This window comes from Theobroma cacao, chromosome 1 (assembly GCF_053813885.1).
Source record: "Theobroma cacao isolate CCN51 chromosome 1, ASM5381388v1, whole genome shotgun sequence".
Taxonomy (NCBI): domain Eukaryota; kingdom Viridiplantae; phylum Streptophyta; class Magnoliopsida; order Malvales; family Malvaceae; genus Theobroma; species Theobroma cacao.
In genome coordinates, this window is record NC_142639.1 from 2,481,582 (window position 1) to 2,505,079 (window position 23,498).

Below are 23,498 nucleotides of genomic sequence, written 5' to 3' on the forward strand. Positions count from 1 at the left end.
CACATCTCAGTAGAAAGAAAACTCAGAAGAAAACATTTACCACCTCGCGAAGTGTCGTGCAGTAGAAATTTACGACCCGCTCATTTTGTTTTTTCAACTGGAAGAAAATTTCCATTTTGCCTTGAACTAATAATAGTAATGTGCATCTCTGTATACAGTTAAACAGCTGATTGATGTATTCTGTGCTCAAAAAAGTAGTAACAGTAGCGGATGTTTCACAGGCTATCTGGAGTTACCTGCGAGAGATCCGACAGAATATACATAAGTGATAGTTTTGTAAGAACAAATTCGTGAAATGGTGGGATCAAGTTGCTGTCTTGTCAACGAAAGTAGACCGAGGCCAGACAAGGAGAACCTTCTGTTTTTGGCTCTTCCCACCTTCTGTTTTGTTCGTTGCGCGGGAAATAGGATCGTCCCTTTCAGAATTGCCTCAGTCCCTTTGCGGTTTCTTCTTGCCATTGGGTGCAATGGGCTAAGGTATATATTCTTCATTAAACAACACCTCAGAAGAAATTGAAAGGGAGTAGACTTTCTTGTTATTTAGCTCTTTTATGGTTTATTCTGCATCAATGGGTCAAGCTTAATGCCCAAAAAGGCTCAATTCATGTTTGTTCTTCACAGCCAAGGTCCTTGAAAATTTTGATTGATGGCACAGAACAATAACATAAATGAATACTCTGAAAATTCAATTTCAATGAACCAATCACCATCTCCAGAATCCATTTGTAAGTAAAACCAGTTATTCACCTCCACCCACTTTCTTTTTTTTACAGATGCTAGATTATATGTGTACTTTCACTGTGTCTAGTATATTAGTAATTCAGTATATAGACCCACCAATCACAAGCTCATGAACCTTTTGCTGAACGAACGATATCCATTGCGAAATATAATTTTCAACGGCCTAAAAGCAATCTGAAACTGAAATCATATGGCATTACTTGCACTAGTTGTGAAAGAGGCTCTTTCCCCTTTCTCTCTAGGCATTTAACTGCTTCGTTCCTCAGCTCATTTGTAAGCTGCAGACAAACCCAATCCAGCAATGATTCCAAATCCTTTGCAAAGTCAAGCAGATACCAATCCAAAAGCTTTGGAATTATTAACTTGTTTGTTCTTGAGATGGCAACTGCTGCCTGTAGGTAGTCTCTCTTGGCTGTTTCCAGCTCATCTTCAACGTGAGATGCTGTGTATACTCTCACCTTCATAAGCAAAACCAGAGTTTCAGCACTTAGAAAACATAAACAACATTCATTAACATCAAGGATTATAGGACAGTTAACCATCACAAAGTTTTGAACCTCAAACTTCCTTTGAGGTTTGGGGGAAGTGGTGGTGCAGGGGGGTTCTGATCATTTTGTAATTATCTTTTTCCTTTAAGATGGCATTTGATAATGAAGCTGATTATACATTATCTAATGTTCTCTGAAGGCTAACGAGAGTTTTCCTACACCTAAGGGACAGAATGCATTATCGAAATATAAATGTTTCCTTATACTTCAAAAATGGAGAATGATTCTGCAGCAAACTTACCGCTGGAGATGACCAGCTTCCACATGCAAGAGCAAATGTAACCAAGGGTTCCGACCACTCCAGTCCGAAAATATTGCGTGCTTTCATCTCATCATTTTTTGCTGCTTTAGAACAGGTCTTCAATAGAAAGAGGAAAAGGTGTACCCGGTCAGCAATATCAAATTTGCTTTAAAATATTAGAAACCCCAGCCCAATAAAGACAAACATATTGGTGTATTCAATCATCTCTCCAGTAAAACTATACCCAAGAAAGATGAACAATTTTACTTACAAATTTTAGATGGAAAGGCAGCCTTAAAATGAAATGCTCAATTGTTATTGCATTTAGCAAGTGTCCTCCCACAACTATCGTAGCCTGAGGCAGCCATAAACATAGATGAATCTTAGTCAAATTGTCCAACAGCAGATGTCAATAGTAGTTCAAACATGGCAACCATTGTCTAATGCAGTGAGTGGTATACACATGCAACAGCTAACAAGTGCAGTAGAAAGTGTTGGTTAGCAGCTTCAGTAACTTCAGAGATAAATGTGATGAGCACAGAAGAAAATGACACCAATAAATAGTATCCTTGGCAAATCATTACATGTTCACACCAGCTAGTCTTGCCTCTGGCATGAAATACTTAAACCATTTCTAACTTCTACTCCAATTCAAGTTTCAATATATGAATGAAAATCGATCAAATATGACAATCCATCTTGGTAAAACTAATATAACCGGTGGAAGATAAAAGATTGAAATAACAACAAGAATGATGGATGAATCAAACCTTTTGCATTAGCCCTACAACCGATTCAGGAGTCTCAGGAATCCCATGCTCCAGAATTGCCTAACAGATTGGTTCTATAAATATTATGCTCTTGTCTTTTGCATATATTAAATAAAGTTCAGCAAACTTTCTTGAAACTGGAATGTATTAAAAATTTAATCAAACTAAACATTCTTACATTCATCATACAGGAATTATAAGTGTTTATCCAGAATGCAAGCTTCTGCTGATGGCTAAGACCATCTAAATTGACAGATGTGAGCTTCCCAAGTAGGAACCTGAAATGATTGTCATAGAGATAGGCTGAATACAAATGTAAACATATAAGCAAGAGCAACCGACAAAAGAACTTACTTTAGTCTATGGATCAGAAACAAAGCATTCATTCTTCGGCTAAGATCAACTGTATTAGCTTCAATCGTGCAAAGATTCTTATAGGGGCCAATATCTCTAGTTTTCGAATCTGAACAGATACCATAAGGGTCTTGAAATTCACTTTCTCTACTTATTTCATAAGAATTGGCTGCTGATTGGGAAGGTAAAATCCCGGATTCCATGGATCTGTCCTTCAAGGTGCTCAACCTCACAAAAATGCTGCACAAGCACCTTACAGTATCCTCAGATATTTTGTTTGGTGTACTATCAGCTTCTGATACTTTATCATCTGAAGAACCAGAAGGGCTTTCTTGTGCTCTTTCCTGGTCTACTAATCTACCATCTAGCTGGACAGTCAAAAAACCCACAATTATACAACCATAATGAAGTGTATACTAACTCTTCTTTGTCACCAGAAATCAGTGCATACCTGTGACTTCAGAGCATCCAAACATTTGTTAGCTGACTCATGCTTGGTAGGAAGTCTCTTTACTGGGGTCACAACTTTGGTAATTTTCTTTTCAGGAGATTGCTTATCCTTCACAGCATTGGCAAATGATTGATTCTCTTTTCCTCTTACATCTCCAGAAGCAGAATTGAGTTTTGTGGAAGCTTGTCTCCCATTTGTTGGCCTGCTAAAGCACAGCCCATTTCGTTCATTAGTAGTATCTGGAGGCAATAGCTTTCTGCTTGAAACACTTCTGGCAAGGGATGGTTGTGGCTTGCCAATGGTTGTCACCGAACTCATCTCATTGACGGACAAAGACTTTGATCGCTGGTGTTTAGAACTTCTGACCGGAGACTGCTCAATTGATTCATTCAAATTCTCCACATTCCTCTTGGAAGATGCATAGACAGCCTCCTGATAGAGGCCTTGCCTAAAATTCACCACTTGCTCTTCAAGCCTAACAACTTCCTCTTCCAAAACAGCTACTTCAGCAAGTAGCTCTAGTGTCTACAACCCAACAAAAAAAAAAAATCAAAACCCAATTCACTCTCTAAACCAGATTTACAGAAAGCATGTGAATGCTTCCAGGTTAACTATACATTTCTTCCTCAAAGAATTCCATAAATGTAGCATGCAGTTAATTCTTTCTCATCTTCCCTTTAGACTTGTTTATATGTTCCATGTTGATGGAACAAAAAGAAAGAGCAGAGACAATGATCCAAAAATAGAAAGTTACACTTACATAAGGAGGTAGGTAAGGAGGAAGCCGAGGAAGTGCTCCTAAAGGTCTAGTAAAAGCTCTTTCCAAAGCTCTATGCACATTCTCTTCATGTCTAAGCTTCCTTTTTAGCTTATCAACCTGCAAATTACCAACACCACAACAATTAAAAAATTAGAAAAAAAATGCAAAAAGAAAAGTGAATAGATTAAGAAGTGAATTGTTTTGGGTACATCTTGTAATAAGGCCATTTTCCTTTCCCTGTTTGATCTTCGCCGATTGGTCAGAGCTTTACCGGTACCAAGTGCCCTGCCTCCCTGACTCTTCTCCATCTTCTCCTTCTTTGTATAATCAAAAGGAAAATAGTAAAACGTCAAGAAATAAAAAGAACAATTGAAACAAAGAAACTTAAAGCAGACACTATTCCTTTCTTGAGACGAGTGTAAGTACCACTTCAAATTTTGGATCAAAAGTGCTTCCTACATCTCTTTTTATGACACAAGCAATAATATCCCAAAAAAGTTAAATTAAAAAAGAAAATAACTCCAAATCCTTCAACAAAACAAAATCCAAAATTTAGAATCATTAATCAAAAATCCAAATTTTCTTCAAAGTTTTCAACTTTTAAGCCAGAAAGAATCAGTCTTTGGCCACTCAAACTAACAATTAACAAAAACCCAATCTTCAAATTCTTCCAAGAACCAATAAGGGTCAAAATGAAAAAAAAAGGAAAGAGGGAAGAGAGAAGTTACTTTATTGCTGTCATGACTTAAAGGAGCTTTCATGGACTGATGAGCGGTGCGGACTCTTGTGTTCATCATCTTCTTTTTCTTTCTTTTTTTGGCTTTTCGGCCTCAAAAAATAAAACAAGCAAACAATGCAACAATATCTACACTCTTACTTCTAATATTTTCATGACCTGAAAAAAAGTAAGAAAACAAGGTAACCATTGAAACTCTCTGAAAGTTAATAAAAGATGAGAGAGAGAGAGAGAGACAAAGAAAGAAATTCTTGGTCTACCCTTTGTTTATTCTAAGTTACAGAGCGGGAAACTTGAAAGTAAAGCGACCAAGAAACAGAAATGCCTGCAATGTATAATGCCTTTCTACATGTAAGTTTCCATGGTAAAAATATATAAACAACGGTGCTCCATGGATCAAGGTTTTGTTATTAGTATTTTAAGGGTCTCGAAAAGAGTGAAGCAAAGAAACAAAAGCAAACAAGAGATCAAGAGAAGAAGGGCAGAAAACGACGAGAGGATTGGAGCTTAAAAGCACCATACAAGAATAGCGTAACAGATGGACTAACCAAAAACAATAACAAAAACAAAAACAAATTTTTTTTCTTTTGCATTTTTTTTAATTAATAAAAACAAAATTGTTCTTAACAAGTGACGGAGTGAAGACAAGAGTCATCACTGGCTCACCGCACTTATACTCCACTTGTTTTAGTGCTTCTTCTTCTTCACGTTTGGTTCAGTTTGCTTTCTTTTCTTTCAGAGAGAGAGGCTTTGTCATCTTCTCTTTCTTCATACGTATAGTCCTTGAAATAATTTTATTATGGTATATATTTTCTTTATTCCTTGAGTAGCGGTTGCTAAAATGCCCTTACTAGATAGTCAAAATTTGGGTAAGTATTGGCCAAGTTGTTGGTATTAATCATAAGAAAATACTATTATATTACAAATGACAGACAGGTCACAGGTCATCAATGTTAAAACCTAATCCCATAATTCGTATTTGTATATGTTAATGGTGTTGTGTATATATAAAATATTAATAATTATATAAATAGACATAAATATGATATATAATTAATTAATTAAACGTGTTAAAATTTTAAGTGTAAATCACGAATATATTTATTAAACGTGTAATCAAGTCGACTTGACTGTGTTCTATGCAAAGTAACTAAATCTAATAAAAAGAGTTTAAACTTTGAGATTTTCACTGAATTATTTTATTAAACATGAAATCCAAAATTTTTCATAATTAAGAGATGAGTTTATCAATCTTAAATCAACGCTTACATTTATTATTAGCATATAATCTCTGAAATGATAAGTAATTATTTATTTCTTTTGGGACTTTCTTTTGTGTCACTTTTTCTGGGTGGGAATGAGTAAAAACTTCAGTGGAAGCAGAAGGAACTTTTGTGAGCACTCACTCAGCAGTCAGCACATGTGAATAATTGATAACAACTCGTTTGTGCAGAAACTTTATACCATGTACTAATTAAGTATAAATTAAAATTTAAACTTATAGAGGTAGGTACAATTGATATTAAAAATAAGATAAACTTAATAAAGGGCTTTAACTCAAATGCCTTTTTAACTAAGCAACACAACGTGCTAATTAATGATGAGCAGGAACCTGTCAACCTGATGCAAACCTCACGCTACGTACCCTCTTCCATGTCCTTGCCTTTATTTTATTTTGTTCTTCACCCATAACTGATAATCCTTTCCTTTTGACATTGATATTCAATTGGTCGCTTTTTCCATGCTTTTAATACTACGAAACTTTATGATTTATTAATGTTTAAATTGTTTTCGTAAGCTTGTCAAGAATTTATTTTATATACATATGTGACCTTGTAACAGTATTATATGTTAAAAGCCATGATTTGGACATTGCTTAATAAGGATCAAAAGGATTTCATGACAAATTAATGCCTGCGCTCTGATTGCAAATGATTGACGTTGAAGGAATGGAAACAGATTTGGAGATCATGAAACATACTAGTAGTATACGTGTTGTACCAATAACCATCAACGTACTCATATAACCAACTTCTTTGGCTCATTTGTTTTAGTTTGGAATATGGCAACATCAAGTAAGAATGCGTGATCCATCCGCCATGCTTGATGCTGTATTTTTGAAGCAATGAAATAGAAAGAATGTATATTGCAAGAGGACAGGCACTATATATATATTGCTCCTCCTTCCAATAGTTTAATTTGGACGGAATTAATCATTAATTAAATTAGATGCAAGTTTAATGTTGATAATCAGTGACATAATCCCAAAGGGTGCACTAAAACTTCAACATAACATTTAATAAAGAAAAAAAATTATTAGTTGAAGATATGGAAAGTAATAATCCAACAGTACATGGATTATTTATTTAAAAGGGAAAAAAAAGCAGCTTAAAGTAAACTTTGAGTGAGACATTCCCAAGGCATTATATATGATAATATAATAAGATGAAAGATACATGGATTCAATCATAGTTTAACATAATTGCTTTATTAGCAAAAGCACGTGATTGTTCATGTGCTTTCAAGCACTGCCATTCACTAATGCCAACCCTTTTAAGGTGCTGAGTGCACCACCTATTTAATTTCTTCTTCTTCTTCTTCTTCGTCACTTAGGTTTCTATTGATTCATGGGCCATCATTGCACAGCCTTTTTGTCGGGGGGAAACAAAGCTTGGTTGCCCTCAAGCTATTGTCTTAAGTGGGCAAATAATTTTCTTAATCAAAGCTTAGATTAATGTTTTGGCATCAAATCTATATGTTTTAAGCCTTTTAAGCTAATAATTGAAGATGAGAGAAAGTGGGATTCATGTTGTGATCAAATGGGGATTGGAAAGAGTGAGAGAATCTGCAGCACAAGCCTAACTAGGGAGTACTGTTTTTAAGTGTTTCTTCCTCATGAAGGGTTATATTTTTTTTTTTAGTGGGAAATGGTTCATTTTGTTTCTAATGATTCGTTTTAGGGGCTCTGTGCTCTTTGGTTATCATGAAATGAAAGCCATGCGTGAAACTATTGAAATCATTGAATGCCTTCTTCACCACTCACCTTTGCTCTTTGTTCATCTTACAACAAGAATCAGATTCAAGATGTTTTAAATAACTAAAAATTGGAACTTAAGCTATCAGACTTTAGGTAAAGTGTTAATTTCCAACACATAAATATGGCTTAGATTGATCATCAATACTTCAAGTGACCAAATAATAAATAGATTGGTATACCTTAAAAATTCTAACCAATTACATTTCTCCTATATAAGGCTAATCCCAACTTTATCAGAAAAAAAAAATAAGATTCGTTAGTCTTATTTGGATAAAATATTAGTATAAAAGATTTTATTCGTAAAATAGAAGGAGTTAAGCTTTAGAGCTTGTTTGGCTTAGTTTTTTTTTAATTTAAAAGTTATTATGAAGCTCTTATGAAAAATAATAACTTTTACAATTAAGTTAAAGTTATTTGATAAAATTCTTTTTATAAGTTTTTTTTTATAAATTTTAATTTTAATTAAAATTATCATAAAGGGTATTTCTTTTTTTGAGAGGGTAATATTATAATTATATTTAACAAATGAGGATATTTTTGAAATAAAAATAAAATTCTCTTACATTTTTAAAAAAAGAGAAGAAAAATCTCCTCACAGGAGCTTTTTCAGAAGTTCTTTTTTTTTAAAAATTTTATTCTTAAAATAAAAAGTTATTTTTTAAGAGTTTTTTAAAATTTACATTTGACTTGGCTTTTACTTTTAAGAAGTAAATAAGTCAAAAAAAATTAGACCAAACAAGCACTTAGTGAAAAAGACATGCATGCATGAAACGGACTATGCCTTTGTCCATTCCAAGCCTAGATACCTCAATAGGGAGGAATACCTTAAGTTTTTAGCAAAAAAGGGGATGGAGAACATTAAAATTCGTATAGCTTGAGCTCACCCTAGAAAAAAAACAATGATAAAATATTTGTACTTTCTTAACTTTTAATCGAAATTTTAAATAGATCTATTAATTTTTAAAATAAATACTTTATTTTAAAAAATCTCTTTCGCTGAACACATAAGTTCTGTCATTAATCACTCATTAGTATTTCTATCAAAAAGATAATTTTACTCATTATTGACCTTAAAAATTAGTATTGTATTATTTTCTTACAAAAAAATTCAAAGGAAAAAAATTTTAGGGGAGCATTGATCTGGTGCTCCCTTCCCTTGGGAAGCACTTGCAATAGGGTGGTCAGCCAGCAAATGAGGAGTAGTTGGCGGATCACATTATTTGAGAGAAAAAATGAAAAAAAAAATATTTTTATTTTTTTATATTTTCTATTAATGATGTTTATATTTTTAAAGTAAATAGTTTATTTCAAAAATTAATGAATTTATATAAATTATAACTAAAAGTTAAAAAGTAGAGTATTTTATCAAAAAAACAATCACATCGTTGGAGATTTAAGTAGGCTAGTAGCTTCAAGACATCACACCCTAAAAAGAACAAATAAAAAAAGATGTATAGCTAAGTTGTAAGAAGTAATAAATTAGGCTCAAGCCTATGAGGTTCAGAAAAAAAAAAGGAACAACTAAAGTCTAAAACTAATAAAGGAAAGTCCGAGTTTAAATAATTCACGACATGCTTCCATCTCCAAAGCTGCCACTTCATTTAATTGTTTTTTGTTGTGGTCCCGAAGGAGGGGTAGGTGAGCCCACTATGGAATTTTGGGCTCAATACAAAGTGAGGGTGAAGGGTGAGGCCGAAAGCATGAAAAGTGCGAAAAAAAATTTGCTGGAAGGTTGATGCCAGTCTATGGGAAAAAAGGGTGAAAGCAGATCCACATGCAAAAAGGAAAAGGTTTCTCGTCCGTTCCTCTCCAACCATTGAAGAACATGGGGGCGTTTGGTTGTGAGGCTAGAAACGATTGGTTCTCAAATATCTCAAACACTTTCTTATATTGCTTTCTGCAGGATCCTGATATGAGAAACAGCCAAACAGGGATTTAGAATTATCAAACAAATCTGACCAAAAAAGTAGAGAGAAACATTGCTAACAACAACTCACATGACATGGTACAGGTGACCAATTGGAAAGCGCATCGAGTTCTTGAGAAATTCATTTGCCAGATTGTACCCCAAAACGTGGACAGATAAAATATTTGATAAAAGGGATTGCAGCATTATTTTTGTGGGTTTTTCGTATCTTTTAATTTGGTTGCTGGGTTTAGCTGGCGAACCAAAACTATTGGTGTTCATCGTTCATCACCGAAGGTTGTTGGCACGAGGGACATGCCGTGGTGCAGTCAAGGCGAGCCCACAACCAAATTTTCAAGCTTTTTCAACCCAAAATGTGCTTTTGGTAAGTGGAGAAATAATCTCAGAGTTGTCGTCTCTATTAAATGGAACAGCATTACACGGGCCTGGTCGGTTTGTGTGCTTGTACTTTTGACATCTAAATACCTAACTCATCTCAGTCTTTGCCAAATGAACGACTACAAGGACAGAGAGGTGAGAGGTCCCCAAGAGGAAAATCCGGACCGGTCCCTGTCCCAATTGGCTGTAGCCGTGGTCCAAATAGACACCTAGAAGCTGGACCACGGCGGAAAGGTGCCATGCATTACGCCAGAACCAGCTAACAGACTGGAATAGAAACTAGCATTTACCTAAAGAACTTCCATCGACTTGCAGAATTTAGTGAGGGAGCCATAATTGGAATTTTGCAAGTTGAAACTACTAAGGCAACAGATGAACAAAATAAGTGGAATGCGACAAGCACCAAAGCAAAATAAATGATTGGGAGATCAGATTTGTTTGTTGGGTTGGTGATGGAACTTTCCAATCACAATTTGGCTTCCATAGCTCTTGCAACCCAATTAACCAAACACAAAAGATGGTCCCCGGAAATTCCACAAATGAATGCAGTTCGGTTCACAATCATCTTGTCCTTGTGTAGCTCCGTTGCCGGGACAAACCAGAGCCCATCCTGTCTTGTCAACATCATTCTCTCAAGAACTTAAAATCCGCCTTATCTCCATCCATGGCTATGCACATAATCATTATAATGAGAAAGCTACTACATTCTGACAGTTTTTATAACGAATGCCTACCCTGGCAATGATATTGTTCTGAACCTGTGTATGCCTGGATCAGCATGCATCAACAACTGACTAGCGTCCTTTTGTAGTGATGTTGCAAACAGCATGGGGTGACCCTGTTGACAAATTCTGTTGATGAAAACAAAATAGGCTGCTGTAAAAGCAACGTAGCTGCAGTAAGAAAATGTAAAGGGAATTGCAATCATAATTTTAAGAGGCATGTGATCAACTTATTTACTTCATCCTACAATTCAAAGGAATTCGGTAACCAAAATTTAAAAACCCAGTCTTTCCCAAAAATTGCCATAATGAGGGTTTCAGAATCAGAATATATATCACTACTTCCTTCTCATATAACATTAGCTTTCATCTTGGAGGACTCTTATAAGTTGTGACCCAATCCACCAAATGCATAATATTCTTGTTTTATAAGATATCATATTGAAACCCTATTTTAGCCCCAGAGCTGATTTTAAAGTTTACTAATAGAAACAGTTCAACAGAAGTATTATCAACTAATCTACTAATCTATAATGATTTTGAAAATATTATCTATTCTGGTTGGGTCGGACTAGGGAGTTGCACCAATGAGGACCACCACCTTGAAACGAGGCTGTTCTATTGTAGATGAGAATAAATGCAGGCCTTCTAGCAGTGATATGAAAAACTTGGCAACTCTCTGAGCCACAAGATTTAGCAAGGTTACAGCCTAAAGGAAAACATTGACAGTTCAGCTTCTAGACCAAGCATATACCTTAAATCTCATCCCTGCATTAGGCAGTCATCAATATCTGAAACTCTACTTCCAGCTAACTCATTCGTTGTAGTAGTACTTAATTTATTCTTTGGTGGTTAGAATCCACGTTAATTTTATTGGATCAACCCATTGTTATATTACCAAGAGCATCCATAAGCAGGCAATAGAACCATGACAATGAGGAGCAAAATCTTAAATTTACTGTATAATCCAATATTGCGTTTTTAACTCATCAGAACAAACTTGTATAGCTCTACTTTACGCATTATGATAAGCCTTTCAAGTTCCCTTAATATTTGATACATATAGGTTTCTAAAAGTAACTAAGGTAGCAAGCATATGAGCTTGTCCAGTCCAATGTCTCCGCTAAATCAGTAGACAATAAAAAATTAGTTCCATTATTACTCTCTAGAGAGTCCTTCCTACAGCCAAAAAGCACCTTGCAAGTTGCAAGCTTAAGGGGGTAATATAGAAATATATATTTATTGAAGATTTACACTTATATGCAAATAATAAATCATAAAAATAAATAAAATAGAAGGAATACAATGTACAAGTGCATGAACTCAAATAAGCATAGATACTAACTTCCAGAGATTCGCCACAATAGTCCCTCCTTCACCTTTAAACAACGTAACTCACTTTGCAGGATATTGCTGAAGCAGATCTCTCTAAAGAGCAAAAGCGTATATGCATATGAAGTGCAGTGATGCGAACAAGGAAACACATCATTTGCCATGTCAAAAGTGTTATATTAACTAGGTAAAAAAAGCATCTATATGTCTGGTGATGACAAAGACTATAGCAGTAACAATATTAGATGCTCTCTAGAGACGATTGATGAATATTGTGTTATAATAAAGTTATGACAAAACAAAGATTTCAATCAAATTTAATCAAGATTGGTTCCTATAAAATTTTGGTCCTCAAGTGCACCTGCGCCATAGCAACAGTCAGCTTTTTCCATTGCACAACCAGATACCAGGAGTAAAATACAAAAGGCAAAAGAAGCAAAATTTCAGTTTTCCAATAACATATCATTTCTAAGAGGTTAAAAATATGTGCAGCTAGAGACAGCTTAAAAAGACATTGCTGGCAAAGTCTTGACAAAATCAAATTTTAACTTACGTGCAGCTAGAGACAGCTTAAAAAGACATTGCTGGCAAAGTCTTGACAAAATCAAATTTTAACTTACGTGCAGCTAGAGACAGCTTAAAAAGACATTGCTGGCAAAGTCTTGACAAAATCAAATTTTAACTTAGGTAAAGGAATATGCAAATAGATTACAGATTTGAATATTGTTGGGTTTAAAGCTCAGTTGATCAGCACCCTAGCCTCCCAATGAGCCTGTGAGTACTTAGAACTAACAAGTAGCCTGCACTAGACATCAGAAATTCTAGGGCAGGAAAGGATAAAAGTTCTAGACTTCATATTTCCATACTCATTCACAACAGCACCCATCATGGCACATATACACAAACACATTAGCACATCAAAAATATACATGTTCCACCACACCAGGATCAAAATAATCTAGTTGATTTTCTGCTACTAGGAATAATTATAAAACATCAAAAGTTCAACCATACAGACTTAATATTCATGACCAGCCCTTCAACAAAATGAGGAATTTAAGCTTTCCCTAATAAGCAAAGTTTCTTAAGGTGGCTACACTTAATGAAATACAAACCAATATTCTCCAACCTTCTTCTAATGCTAACTTTCAATTAGTTGGACAGCATAAATACACCATCATTTAATGTTACACATCCAGGCTTATTAATCTACATTCTTAAATACCATATTCTGATACATGAGAAATTGTTAGCGTGTTCTGTTGCAGAGATTTGAACCTCTGACCTTGGCCCTAGAACCAAGATTTAACAATTAGGCTAGGTGCCATTAGGTAATCTACATTTAATAGGCTACACTCAATAGCTATATAGAAGGACCAGACCAGGCCAATGACATGCCATCCTCCATCCATTGGGACGCACGGCAACACAAAACTCAGGGTAACAGAGACATGCACATCAACAGAGGAGAAGACAAGTACAGAACTCAAAACAATAAACAGTGTGAACAACCACTCCGCATAGAAAAAGTTGCTCATCAGTAGAGGAAAAAAAATTCTCGCAAAATTCCAAGCAAGCAAAGTGAGACTTTCTAAATGTTGAGGCAGAAAACTGGGGTGAACTCAGAGGAAGCTAGACTAGATTGAAACAAAAGTGACCACAAGGTAACATATAGGCACACACAAAGATGAACATGCATGAGTGCACGTGCAACTGCATACAGACAAGCATTATCAGTGCATAGACCTTTAACAGAAACGAAAAAAAGAACTTTAGGGATGCAAGACATGTAAGCTTTATCTAGTAATTCATCATTACCCTTCTCGATTGTAACAACTTACAAATCTTGGTTGAGATTTTTTCATGAGGGTTTGTGGACCCCTTACAAAGAAACTATCAGAGTCATTTTCTGCAGTGCTGGAATTCATGGCGACAACATCCTTTGAACTATCCATTAAATGAAGTCCAGAAAAATGGTCACCCCAAATATCATATGTATATTCATCTCCTAGTCTAGCCTTTCCTACTGCTTTTATGGTTTTCTGGTCACAGAGTTTGGACCCAGGAGCTCGAGCATGAGGAGCCATAACAGATGTTGAAGCCAAAGGAGGAGAGGAGCTCAACAAGCTGGGAGTAGCCCTACCAGCAGAAGGAAAAGTAGCAGAGGGCAATAGAACAGGTTTTGATACTGTAGACTGGACTTGGGTCGAAGAATACCAGTTGTTGCTGCCATGTTCCACAGAAACCTTAGGTCCCAACACGTTTGCTTTGGAAATAGGTTCAGGAACTTGAACCTTCTCACAGGTTTGGTCAGCCAATTGAGTAAAAGGATTTCTGGCCTCAACAGATTGGTCCAACTCAAGAGAGAACGACCATGTTCGATTAGATGTTACAGATGTTATAGGGGACAAGGGGGATGAAGGTGTAGAATTTCCACTTTGACTACTTGAAACTTCAATCAATCCAGTAAATCGACCTTTTCTTTTCCTTCGCCTTCTTCCCTTTTCTTTCCCAGTCCTGATTGTGAGGGTACCAGCTTGAGGTGCTTCCTTTGTATCAGGGTTCTCAGCCACTGCAGATTTTGAGGGCAAAGATGGCAATGAACTATTCCCTTGAGGATCTAAGAAACTGTTAATTTCCCTGTCATTTTCAGGAGTTAGTTTTGCATTTGGATCAGTTAGCCCCTGTTCCTTGGTCCTAACCTGACCATTTAGGCATCTACCATTGGATACCTCCTTCAAAGATTTAACATCCCCAACTGAACTTAACATACCATCCATTTCAGCTGACGTAGAAAACTTACTGTTTCTTTGACTACGATTGACACGAGAAGATTTTCCTCCAGTCCTGATTGTAGTGATGGGGTTCTTCTCACTCTTGTATAAATAATCTTGGAAGCCCAAGACCATTGCTTGGTGAAAGATGAAACAGAATATGAGAAACAATAACGAAACAGAAAGAAGAACAGCAATAGAGAGTTTCTTTAGCCGCATCCAGAACACTGACTTCTTACAAAGATTAAGCATATGAACAGGGAGAGTTGCCTTCATTGGTATGACAAGAATGTCTGTAGCCAAAGCCAGTTCAAGCTCTCTATGTACCATTACTGCTGTAAAATCTGGCCGGTATGATATCAGAAGCTTTGTTGACTCTCCAGGTTCAAGAGAGAAACCTTTACAAGTATGCACCATAAAACCATCAAGTACACACTCTGTCCCAGAAACCTCAATGCTTCTTACCTCAAGCGGCAAGTCTCCAGTGTTCCTGGCATACAGCTCTTTTAAAAATGGCTGAGAACAGGCATAAGTAGTCTCTTCTATGTGAAAAAACATTTGTGGAGGAGAGATGTTTAAAGAAGTTGGTAAGTTAAGGTTAAATTCTACACTCCGGATGGGCTCTGAACCCTCAAACAGGACTAGAGAAATTGACCCTCCAAATCCCCTCAAAGATAACCACTCTACACCAGAAAGATTGTTCCTTATCAATGCGGAACTTCTCCACCCACAACGATTTGAAGGGTGAAATAAAATCGGCCCAAAAGATGCTGTCCCATACGGTTGAACATAGGCCTCTGTCCGTGCACTCTCTCCTATTGAGAAGCCATATCTCATTGGTATAGCAGACAAATTGTGACTCAAGCTACCAGGAGGAGGCTGCATAAAAACATCTTGGCTCCTGCATTCATCAACAATTTCTCCTGAGTTCAGAATGAGCTGCATTATAACTGGCTGCTTGCTAGGATTTTTCACAGTGATCCACTTGGAGCAGTGACTTCCAACTTGAACCATTGGAAACAGTACCTCATGATCATCAAGCACTGACATGCAGTTTGTGGTACCTTGAGATTTCCAATTTCCAAGTACCAATTCATCTGCTTCTGCTATCTCCAACACCTACATATATAGCCACATGACCTTCTTAGCTACACTGAACATAGATGTTGTATGCATGTTAATGATTCCATAAGACCTAAAATCCTAATGCTGATATCATAAAAGCCATCAAGGTTGTATACGTTTGTGCACTGATATGAATACAGAATGGAGAGAAAAAGAAATTAAAGTGACAGAGTAGATGTCTGCATGTATAACAGGCGAATGTTTGCAAGGACATAAAGAGAGGGGATCAATTTCCATAGCATTTATGGCTAAGCAAAGCCTTGCATGCTTAATTGAATGTGTGATTGTGTGCCAACCAAACGATAAAGCATATTGTAATTTTCTTTTATTTCAAATCCTCTCTGCTCTAATGTTTCAGAAGACTTCCACTAGTCCCTATGAATATTTCGCAACCAGCATATATACCTATGCAAAATCTGTTTTGAAACTTCAAAATTATTGGATTCAAGGCATTTTATAACAAGATGACAAATCAATATGCTCTTGACAAAAATTCAAGTTGAAAGCAGAAAACAATAACCCAACACCAAAAAGAAGACAATAAAAAGAATAATAATAATGAATGGGCATTAACACACTCCCTATAGGAGCTTAACAGTTAGTCCCTCTGCTCAAGTCTGTTCCATGTCCAAGCAGTTATGAAATATTATGATCTTATCTATATCCCTAACCAAAGAGTAGTCCACATGGAACTTTACAACAATAAAGGTTCTATAACAAATAAGAATTTAAGTGAATAAAAAAGCATTGGAGCACTAATCACCAGAATAATAAACAAATAAAAAGAAGAAACAATTTTGAATGTCCGAATTATGTCATGGTAACTAAAAGAGCAAACCTTGGCCCATGGTGCCAACCGCATGCCATCGCCCAAGGACCCTGTCCTTGAATTGCCAAAGTTAACCTTTTCAGACTGATGCTCAAAACCCATAGACAAACCTTTCTGATGTTCCTTACAAATATGGATTATATCCTCACAAGGAACTTCAATCTGAGGGCTAATAGAATCGTTTGTCATTATAAGCAATTTACAACTTCTGATCGTGTCAGATGCTTCAGAAGCAGAATTTTGAATTTCAACTGGAAATTTATTGCAGGGAATCACAGCAACCTGGGTAACAACACCAGGGAACAGCAGCAACCCTTCCATGTACTTGATATGGAAAATCTTTGTATCTGCAACTTCACTAATTTTGACAAAATTGAGCACATCAGGAGCAGCATTTTCCACAGAGATGGCAATGAAAACAGTTTCACTGCCATCATATGGCACCAGAGCCTCAAGAGAAACTGAAAGAGAACTTGAGTGATCCTCATAGGATGCTATCTTATCTAAATCAACTTCAAGAGGAACCATAACTGTATCAGACTTGTCTTGTGAAGACCTCCCCAACTTCATACAAAAAGCACCAAAAATTTTTCCTTTTGCTTCAAAGGATAAATCAATCTCGATGATGGTTTCACTGCTTTGAGGGTTAATCTCCCAGTTCCTGTGCAGCCTCATAGCCATAAGTGGAAAACCAAATTTACCACTGTTCATGACCAACCAATCCTCAGCACTAAGTAAGCTGTGCCCATTATAACCCTGGAAGTTTTCTTTACTACAAACTGCTTCACTATGTTGGGTAGTATTCCCTAGAGAAACTGATATCCATGCAGTTATTTCCTCCAAGTAGACGGTTTCATCAAAAGGATTAAACAAAGACAGATTCTTACTCAACTGTCCACTAGGAGGAATATCCAGGCTTACTAATGGCTGAATCTCATAAGGGGACTCAACAGCGAAACCCCTAGCCTGAACCAGGAAACCACCGGAGCTTGTCTGCAAGATAAGGTGAGCTGATGACAAGCCCACCCATCTAGGTAAAAAAACAAAACATATTGTTGCTACTTCACCAGGTCCTAGCAAAAGCTCACTAAAATTGCAGGGATAGAACTGCATATTGGTACTAAATGGTTCATAGACATTTAAATCACTCTCGTTGCATGTATTTGCTACAGTCAAGTAAGCCACTGAAGGTAAAAACAAATATTTTTGTCCCCAATCTAATACAGGAGGACTTACATCTACATTAGGGAAAGACGATACATCAAAAGAACCTGATTTGGTCACCTCCCTGTTGTTTTTCATCCTAACATTTGCACTCTCCTGATATTGTAAAGATCCTCTACACGAAATATCATTTTGATTAGCATCATCAGTAAAAGTAGATGAAAACTCATGGATGCCATCTCTCGAAGACAAAGAACAAGAAACCATCCTGCCATTTAATAATTTAAACATACCGTGATTAGAGAACCAACTTTTGTTATTTGCCTGCCCCCTAAGGTTACTTGGTTCTATATAAGATGAAGCACTATCAGACTGACTCCTAGAAACTTCTGAACTGCCTACTTCAAGTTTAGTCTCTTCAGTTGAAAAGCCAGGCAATGTTGAAGGAAAACAGAATGAATGAGAATCGGTGCAGATACTCTCAACAGTTAAACCAGTCATTGAAGTTCCTGTATCATAGCCAGAATTTGAATCACCAATAATAGTTTCTTGAAAACCAGTATGATGATTATCTCCATAGTACTCACACCCGTCATATTCCTCCATTTTTGGCACCCCGTTTACAGAACATGGTTCACATGTAGTTAAGCAAAAAAGGGTACATGACAGAACCAAGAAAAAAAGGAATGATTTAGCCCGCTGATACATTCCCCTGAAAATAAACCACCAATTAAAATGCTCAGTAAAAAAGCAAATAGTTTATTAAACAAAAAACAAAATATTAAGCTGCAACCAATTAAATTAGTTCCCTTTTACTCTTCCACAAAAAGGGATGAAAAAAAAAGGGCCTCAGTTTTCTCCGTTTCTGAACGTTTTCTCAACAACCAAACAATTAAAAAAGAAAAAGCCATTTTTTGACTCCAGAACAAGTAATTAATTAATTAAAAAAGAATGGAAACAGGAGTGCTACAAGCAGCTTTCACTTTTCATTCATTTTAAACTATTTCTTTAATGTGGATTTTAGCCGAAGAAACCAAAAAAAAAAGTTAAAAAAATCAAATAAAATATAAACAGAGAGTATTCCGGCACAGCAACTTTTCTAATTTATATAATTTATAGACACAGTAATTCAATATACTTATAACAACGTAAAAAAATTTTGAGCAGCAAATTTTACTTTGTTTATCTTATAACAAGTTTGGAAAAGTTAACAAAACGAAAAATAGGGAAAAACTGAAACTTTCACTACTAGAAAAGCTTTTAAATACTGTTGAAGGCAACTTAAACAAAGTCTTCATCACCGTAACGACCACGTTAAACTTAACACAGTCAAAAAATTTATCCGCTTAACGTTTAAAAAGTAGTTTTTTTTTAACCAAATAAGCAATCGGGAGTTTAAAGAGTTTCAGAAATGGAAACCGAAAAAGTAATCGAAGTTCTTAAAGAAGTAAGCATAAAAACATATAAGGAAACTAGAATCGGATTATGAAAAGATATGCTTGTAAAGATAGAAAACTCGAGAAAATGGGATGGAAAGTGTGAGAAAGTGATGGAAGAGTTACCGGAGAGAGTTGAACGTGACGAGCTGTTTTCGAGTTTTGATGATCGTTAGGGTTTTGGACTGTCTTTCTCAGCAAAGAAGAAAACCACCCGATTTTTTTTTTCTTTTTTGTTTTTTTGGAGAATTTTTAGGGGGTTTTTTTTTTTTCGGAACTCGGAGGCCAACCAAAACCATAAGCTTCGAACAGAAGCGCACCTGATAAAAGCGCATGAAAGCCGCCGAAAAATAGAGAAAAATGAAAAAGAAAAACTCCAAATTACTAGATTATCCATCGTAATCGAGCGCCCAAAACGTCACCGTTCAGCTGATTCCAATTAGATTCTGACAAATGTGTATGGGTGAAATTGGAATTTAATGATAACGCAGTCCAACTAAAGTTCATGGGGAATTTCGAAGACTTTAGGTTTTGAAAAAAATAATTATTAATACTTTAAAATTTTTTAATATTCGAATATTTTATTTATTAATTAATATATAATACCCTTATTTAAAAAATAATATTCGAATCTCTCTATATATCTCATTGATTGATATATAATTTTTTTATTTAAAAAATAAAATTCAAATCTTTCCTATAATCTTTTTACCTAAAGTGTAAAATTCAAATCACTTCTTTTAATTATAATAAAAAAAAGCTTTCCTAAGTCTCGAAATTAAATTTTTAGGGATTTGAATTATCTGTTTTGCCCTTGGTGCAGTTTTCCTTGCCCCAACAGGGGGTCGCCAGCTAGAGCCCTGGAGTCGAGCGCGAAAAGGATATGCCTCGGGGCTTTGTGGTGCGAGCCTGACCGCACCGCACGGCTTGCCATTCAAGGTCGTCCCAGTCCACGTCAATCTTTGTCCTTGTCTGGAGCCAGTGAGGGCATTTTTGGGAATTTGGACGAATAGCAGTAGGGTGATTTGGTGAAAGATGTACTGTGGTGCACTCGTAAATTTATTTATTTGTTTAAGTACAGCAACTTAGTTCCTTAATGGCTAAGAGACGTACGGTTTTCAAATTATTACGGTAATAATTTCGACTATAGTAGGATTTGGGTCGTGTTTTAAGAAGATTTTTAATTCAATCATGTAGGTTATTAAGCACTAATTGACGTGATTTTCTCCTAATGTGATTATACAATAAACAACTTCTTTTAAAAGTTTTTATAATAAATGCTTCCCACTTTTATTTTAATATAAAGTGAGAGACTAAGATTTAAAGTTAAGGTAATTACCCAAGTTTCATTTATATTATCATTTGAATTAAATCCAAATAACCAATATGTTACATTTAATTATTTTAGTGTTAATGTTCTTTTGATGAAATAAATCAACAAAACAATTTGAATATTTAAATCTCAATTTAACAAAATATTCATTTTTCTATCCCATCCATAAAAACCACATGATAAATACAAAAATAGAAAGAAAAATGTGTGGCTGTGTATTAAGTCCTTAACTTTCTTTTTGGGCAAATTGTAAAGACCATTTTTTGCATGTCATAAAAATAACATTGAACAGAACCTTTTCAACATGGTCCAGACGTAATTTGGTACAATAGCACCGATATCATTCGATTATCACTCGCTCATAATAGAAGTCCTAGTTTATGGAAAGCAATACGCGGGTCCTCACCAACGTGAGCAACACTCTCCCTTTGACCTGATGGACAGTGAACACGTGGCAGCATCGTCATTGGCGAGTGTAAAACATCTGCTTCGCTAGAAATCCTCAAATCCCACAGGAAATCACTAATAAGAGAGGAACTAAACCAAACGGAAAATCTTAACGGAGAAACCCGTCAGACAACTTGGCGGCGCTGTCACTATCACCTGGATTCCCTCGACCTTCAGCTCGTTATACGCCGTTTGTTGGTAAAGTAGGCACCATGCACCGCTGGTTTCCACGATGACCTGCCACGTGGCTGATCGGTGATTCGCTGCGGGACAGGAGGCCGGGACAAAAGAGTTGTTTGTCCTTAAAAAAATGGGTATATTGTACCGAACGCACGCTTTGATGAATATTTGATGATCAAGTGATCCGACGGTTGAGGATTCGATAGTGGACCCCATCTGGCCGAGGGGGTAGGTCCGATAATTCCCTTGAAACCGTAGGACCCACAGGCAACCATATGACGCAACTGATTCAGCAACCCCTTTTTTGTTTGAATAGCGGTGGCGCCCCATGGTGTCAATTTAAATTTCGTAACCTTTTATTCACTGACAGTCTAATCTTGGTTGTTGAATTTTAAAGTACGATCTCTTTACAAACAAATCCATGAATAACTCCATTAGTTTAAAATCAATTTTAAGATACATATTGTTAATCATGTTATTATGTATTTGAATAATCCAAAACTTATTTATTATTTATTTAATTAATCATGTAAACATATTTAATCAATACATTTATAATCTGATTATTATTTGTTTAAATCTTATATAAATATTTTATTTTATTATGGTTGATAATAATAGTGATTGATTTTGTTATGGTTGATGATGAATTGATGATGCTGAATTTTATTTTTTTATTATAATTGTTTTTATGATTGTTAGTTTTAAATTTTAACAATGAAATTATATTTAATTAGTTCAAATAATTTGATTCAATTAGTTTATTTCGTCAAATTTTTATCTTAAAATTTTTTGATCGAACCAACATAAAAATCAAACAAAGATTATGTATATTCTCCTAATACTAAGTTAATGATGTGCAAATTTTTTTTTATTTTTTTGAAAAACATTAATAACATGCAATAATTGATTGTCTTGTGTTAAATGGTATTTTTTGTAGATATTAATTTAATTATCTTTGTTCTATTGAGTTTTAAATGTTAAAATTTAAAGATTAAAATTTTTATATGTTAATTTGATATCTTATGTGAAATGGCAAATGTTATATTTTTTCATGTTTAGATTATTTGTATATTTTATAATTATAGGTGAAGTTTATAAATTTTAATATTTTTTAAAAATTTAATATTTATAATTTATTAAAAATAAAAATAGTAAAATTTCAATCCTTTTTATTTAAAATTAAACTAACCGAATCAATTTATATGTTTGATCGATTCAGTCTTTTTTAAATTTAATCAATTCTAGTTAATTTTTTAAAAATATTTAATTTATTTAATTTTTAAATACGTGTGACTAATCCATCTAAACTGACAAATTACTCCCCCTAAATATTGACCTGTTGTTCGAGGAAAGGAAATAGGACGGGATAAAGTTAAAACTTATTGCTTCCTGTTCGAGAGGTCAGTTGATTGGCTATCAGTGAGCCACCTGCCCAATGACCTCGATAATGGGCTTCTCGGGCTTGCACATGAGCTTTAGGCTTCCATGAATAACAAATTATATAAATGCATTAACGACTAATATGGAATGGGATAAATTATACGAAACAAGTTTTTTTTTTTTTTCTCATGATTATTTTTTTAGAAGGGGGAAAACTGATTGATAATTGATCTTGAGTCATTTATACGACCAAATGCGTTCGAATAGATTTATTGTCCATAACTACCCTTGAAGAGGGAAACAAATAAAACATTTGACCTCTCATAAGTAAAGGGCTACCGGAAGAATTGAAAGAATAAACATAAGACCCTTAAAAACGTAACAACAAAGCGCTTGAAATATAATTGATGTTATGCAATTACACAAAATTCTGATCTCCTACACTCAATTGAAGAGAATGTGAAATTTTCGTTTCCCCTTTCTTTCATCCTATGACTTTCCAAAATAATGAGAATGACCCTACTCTTCTTCTATTGCCTTTCAATTCACTTCGTATCCTTAGTTTTTCTTTTTTAAAAGAAAAACAGTGTGTTAAAAAAATAAAATCAAGTGAGTATGAATAACCGAATTGTGGTCTAGAGTGGATGCGATTACAGGCCTAAGCAGCAATTATATGGGTCATGGGCTCATAAGCTCTGGGGCAAGGTATATGCACAATTTCCATAGAAAGAAAAAAGGAAAACGAAGCACATGTCAAAAGTTCAGTCTCATTGCCCGTCGGTTATTGCATATTAAAACAAGAAAGGTATAGCTATAGATTAAAATAGTGA

At 35.2% G+C, this 23,498-nt stretch overlaps 2 protein-coding genes across 12 annotated transcripts; both read right to left on the reverse strand.

Annotated features, from left to right (window-relative positions):
* Nucleotides 1–665: 665 nt before the first annotated feature.
* On the reverse strand, nt 666–5,362 carry LOC18611093 (ternary complex factor MIP1 leucine-zipper protein (Protein of unknown function, DUF547)). Of its 4 annotated transcripts, none has more exons than XM_007047138.3 (11): nt 5,268–5,362; nt 4,594–4,760; nt 4,075–4,182; nt 3,866–3,982; nt 3,106–3,630; nt 2,655–3,022; nt 2,479–2,578; nt 2,301–2,360; nt 1,802–1,885; nt 1,531–1,647; nt 666–1,199 (listed from the first exon to the last, which is right to left on the reverse strand). In XM_007047138.3, exons 2-11 carry the CDS (start codon nt 4,660–4,662, stop codon nt 897–899), a joined length of 1,851 nt encoding a protein of 616 aa, XP_007047200.2. In that variant the 5' UTR covers nt 4,663–4,760; nt 5,268–5,362; the 3' UTR covers nt 666–896. The 4 variants fall into 4 exon arrangements, with proteins under 4 accessions (XP_007047200.2, XP_088661027.1, XP_017980870.2 ...); XM_088804901.1 differs by lacking the exon at nt 5,268–5,362 and adding an exon at nt 4,862–5,184 and having other exon boundaries at nt 4,075–4,179; XM_018125381.2 differs by lacking the exon at nt 5,268–5,362 and adding an exon at nt 4,862–5,181.
* Nucleotides 5,363–9,921: 4,559 nt separating this feature from the next.
* Nucleotides 9,922–19,644, reverse strand: LOC18611094 (uncharacterized). 8 transcript variants are annotated; one of them, XR_016026052.1, is made up of 5 exons: nt 19,452–19,644; nt 16,735–18,601; nt 13,839–15,890; nt 12,011–12,093; nt 9,922–10,781 (listed from the first exon to the last, which is right to left on the reverse strand). XR_016026052.1 is itself a non-coding variant. In XM_007047141.3 (4 exons), the coding sequence occupies exons 2-4, from the start codon at nt 18,595–18,597 to the stop codon at nt 10,674–10,676; spliced, it is 4,023 nt and encodes a 1,340-aa protein (XP_007047203.3). In that variant the 5' UTR covers nt 18,598–18,601; nt 19,452–19,644; the 3' UTR covers nt 9,922–10,673. The 8 variants fall into 8 exon arrangements, 6 of the variants coding, with proteins under 6 accessions (XP_007047203.3, XP_017983519.2, XP_017983515.2 ...); XR_016026049.1 differs by having other exon boundaries at nt 9,922–10,794; XM_007047141.3 differs by lacking the exon at nt 12,011–12,093.
* Nucleotides 19,645–23,498: the final 3,854 nt, after the last annotated feature.

Bases quoted from the DNA above. Each gene is read 5' to 3' on its own strand.
- LOC18611093 (XM_007047138.3), bottom strand. From the start codon at position 4,662: ATGATGAACACAAGAGTCCGCACCGCTCATCAGTCCATGAAAGCTCCT. The intron at 2,361-2,478 runs GTAAGAATGTTT...CCAATCTGTTAG, and splicing joins ATAATTCCTGTATGATGAAT to GCAATTCTGGAGCATGGGAT. The intron at 1,648-1,801 runs GTAAGTAAAATT...TTTCTATTGAAG, and splicing joins TGCCTTTCCATCTAAAATTT to ACCTGTTCTAAAGCAGCAAA.
- LOC18611094 (XM_007047141.3), bottom strand. From the start codon at position 18,597: ATGTATCAGCGGGCTAAATCATTCCTTTTTTTCTTGGTTCTGTCATGT. The intron at 15,891-16,734 runs GTTTGCTCTTTT...CTATATATGTAG, and splicing joins GGTTGGCACCATGGGCCAAG to GTGTTGGAGATAGCAGAAGC. The intron at 10,782-13,838 runs GTAAGTTGTTAC...ATTTGTCAACAG, and splicing joins AAAAATCTCAACCAAGATTT to GGTCACCCCATGCTGTTTGC.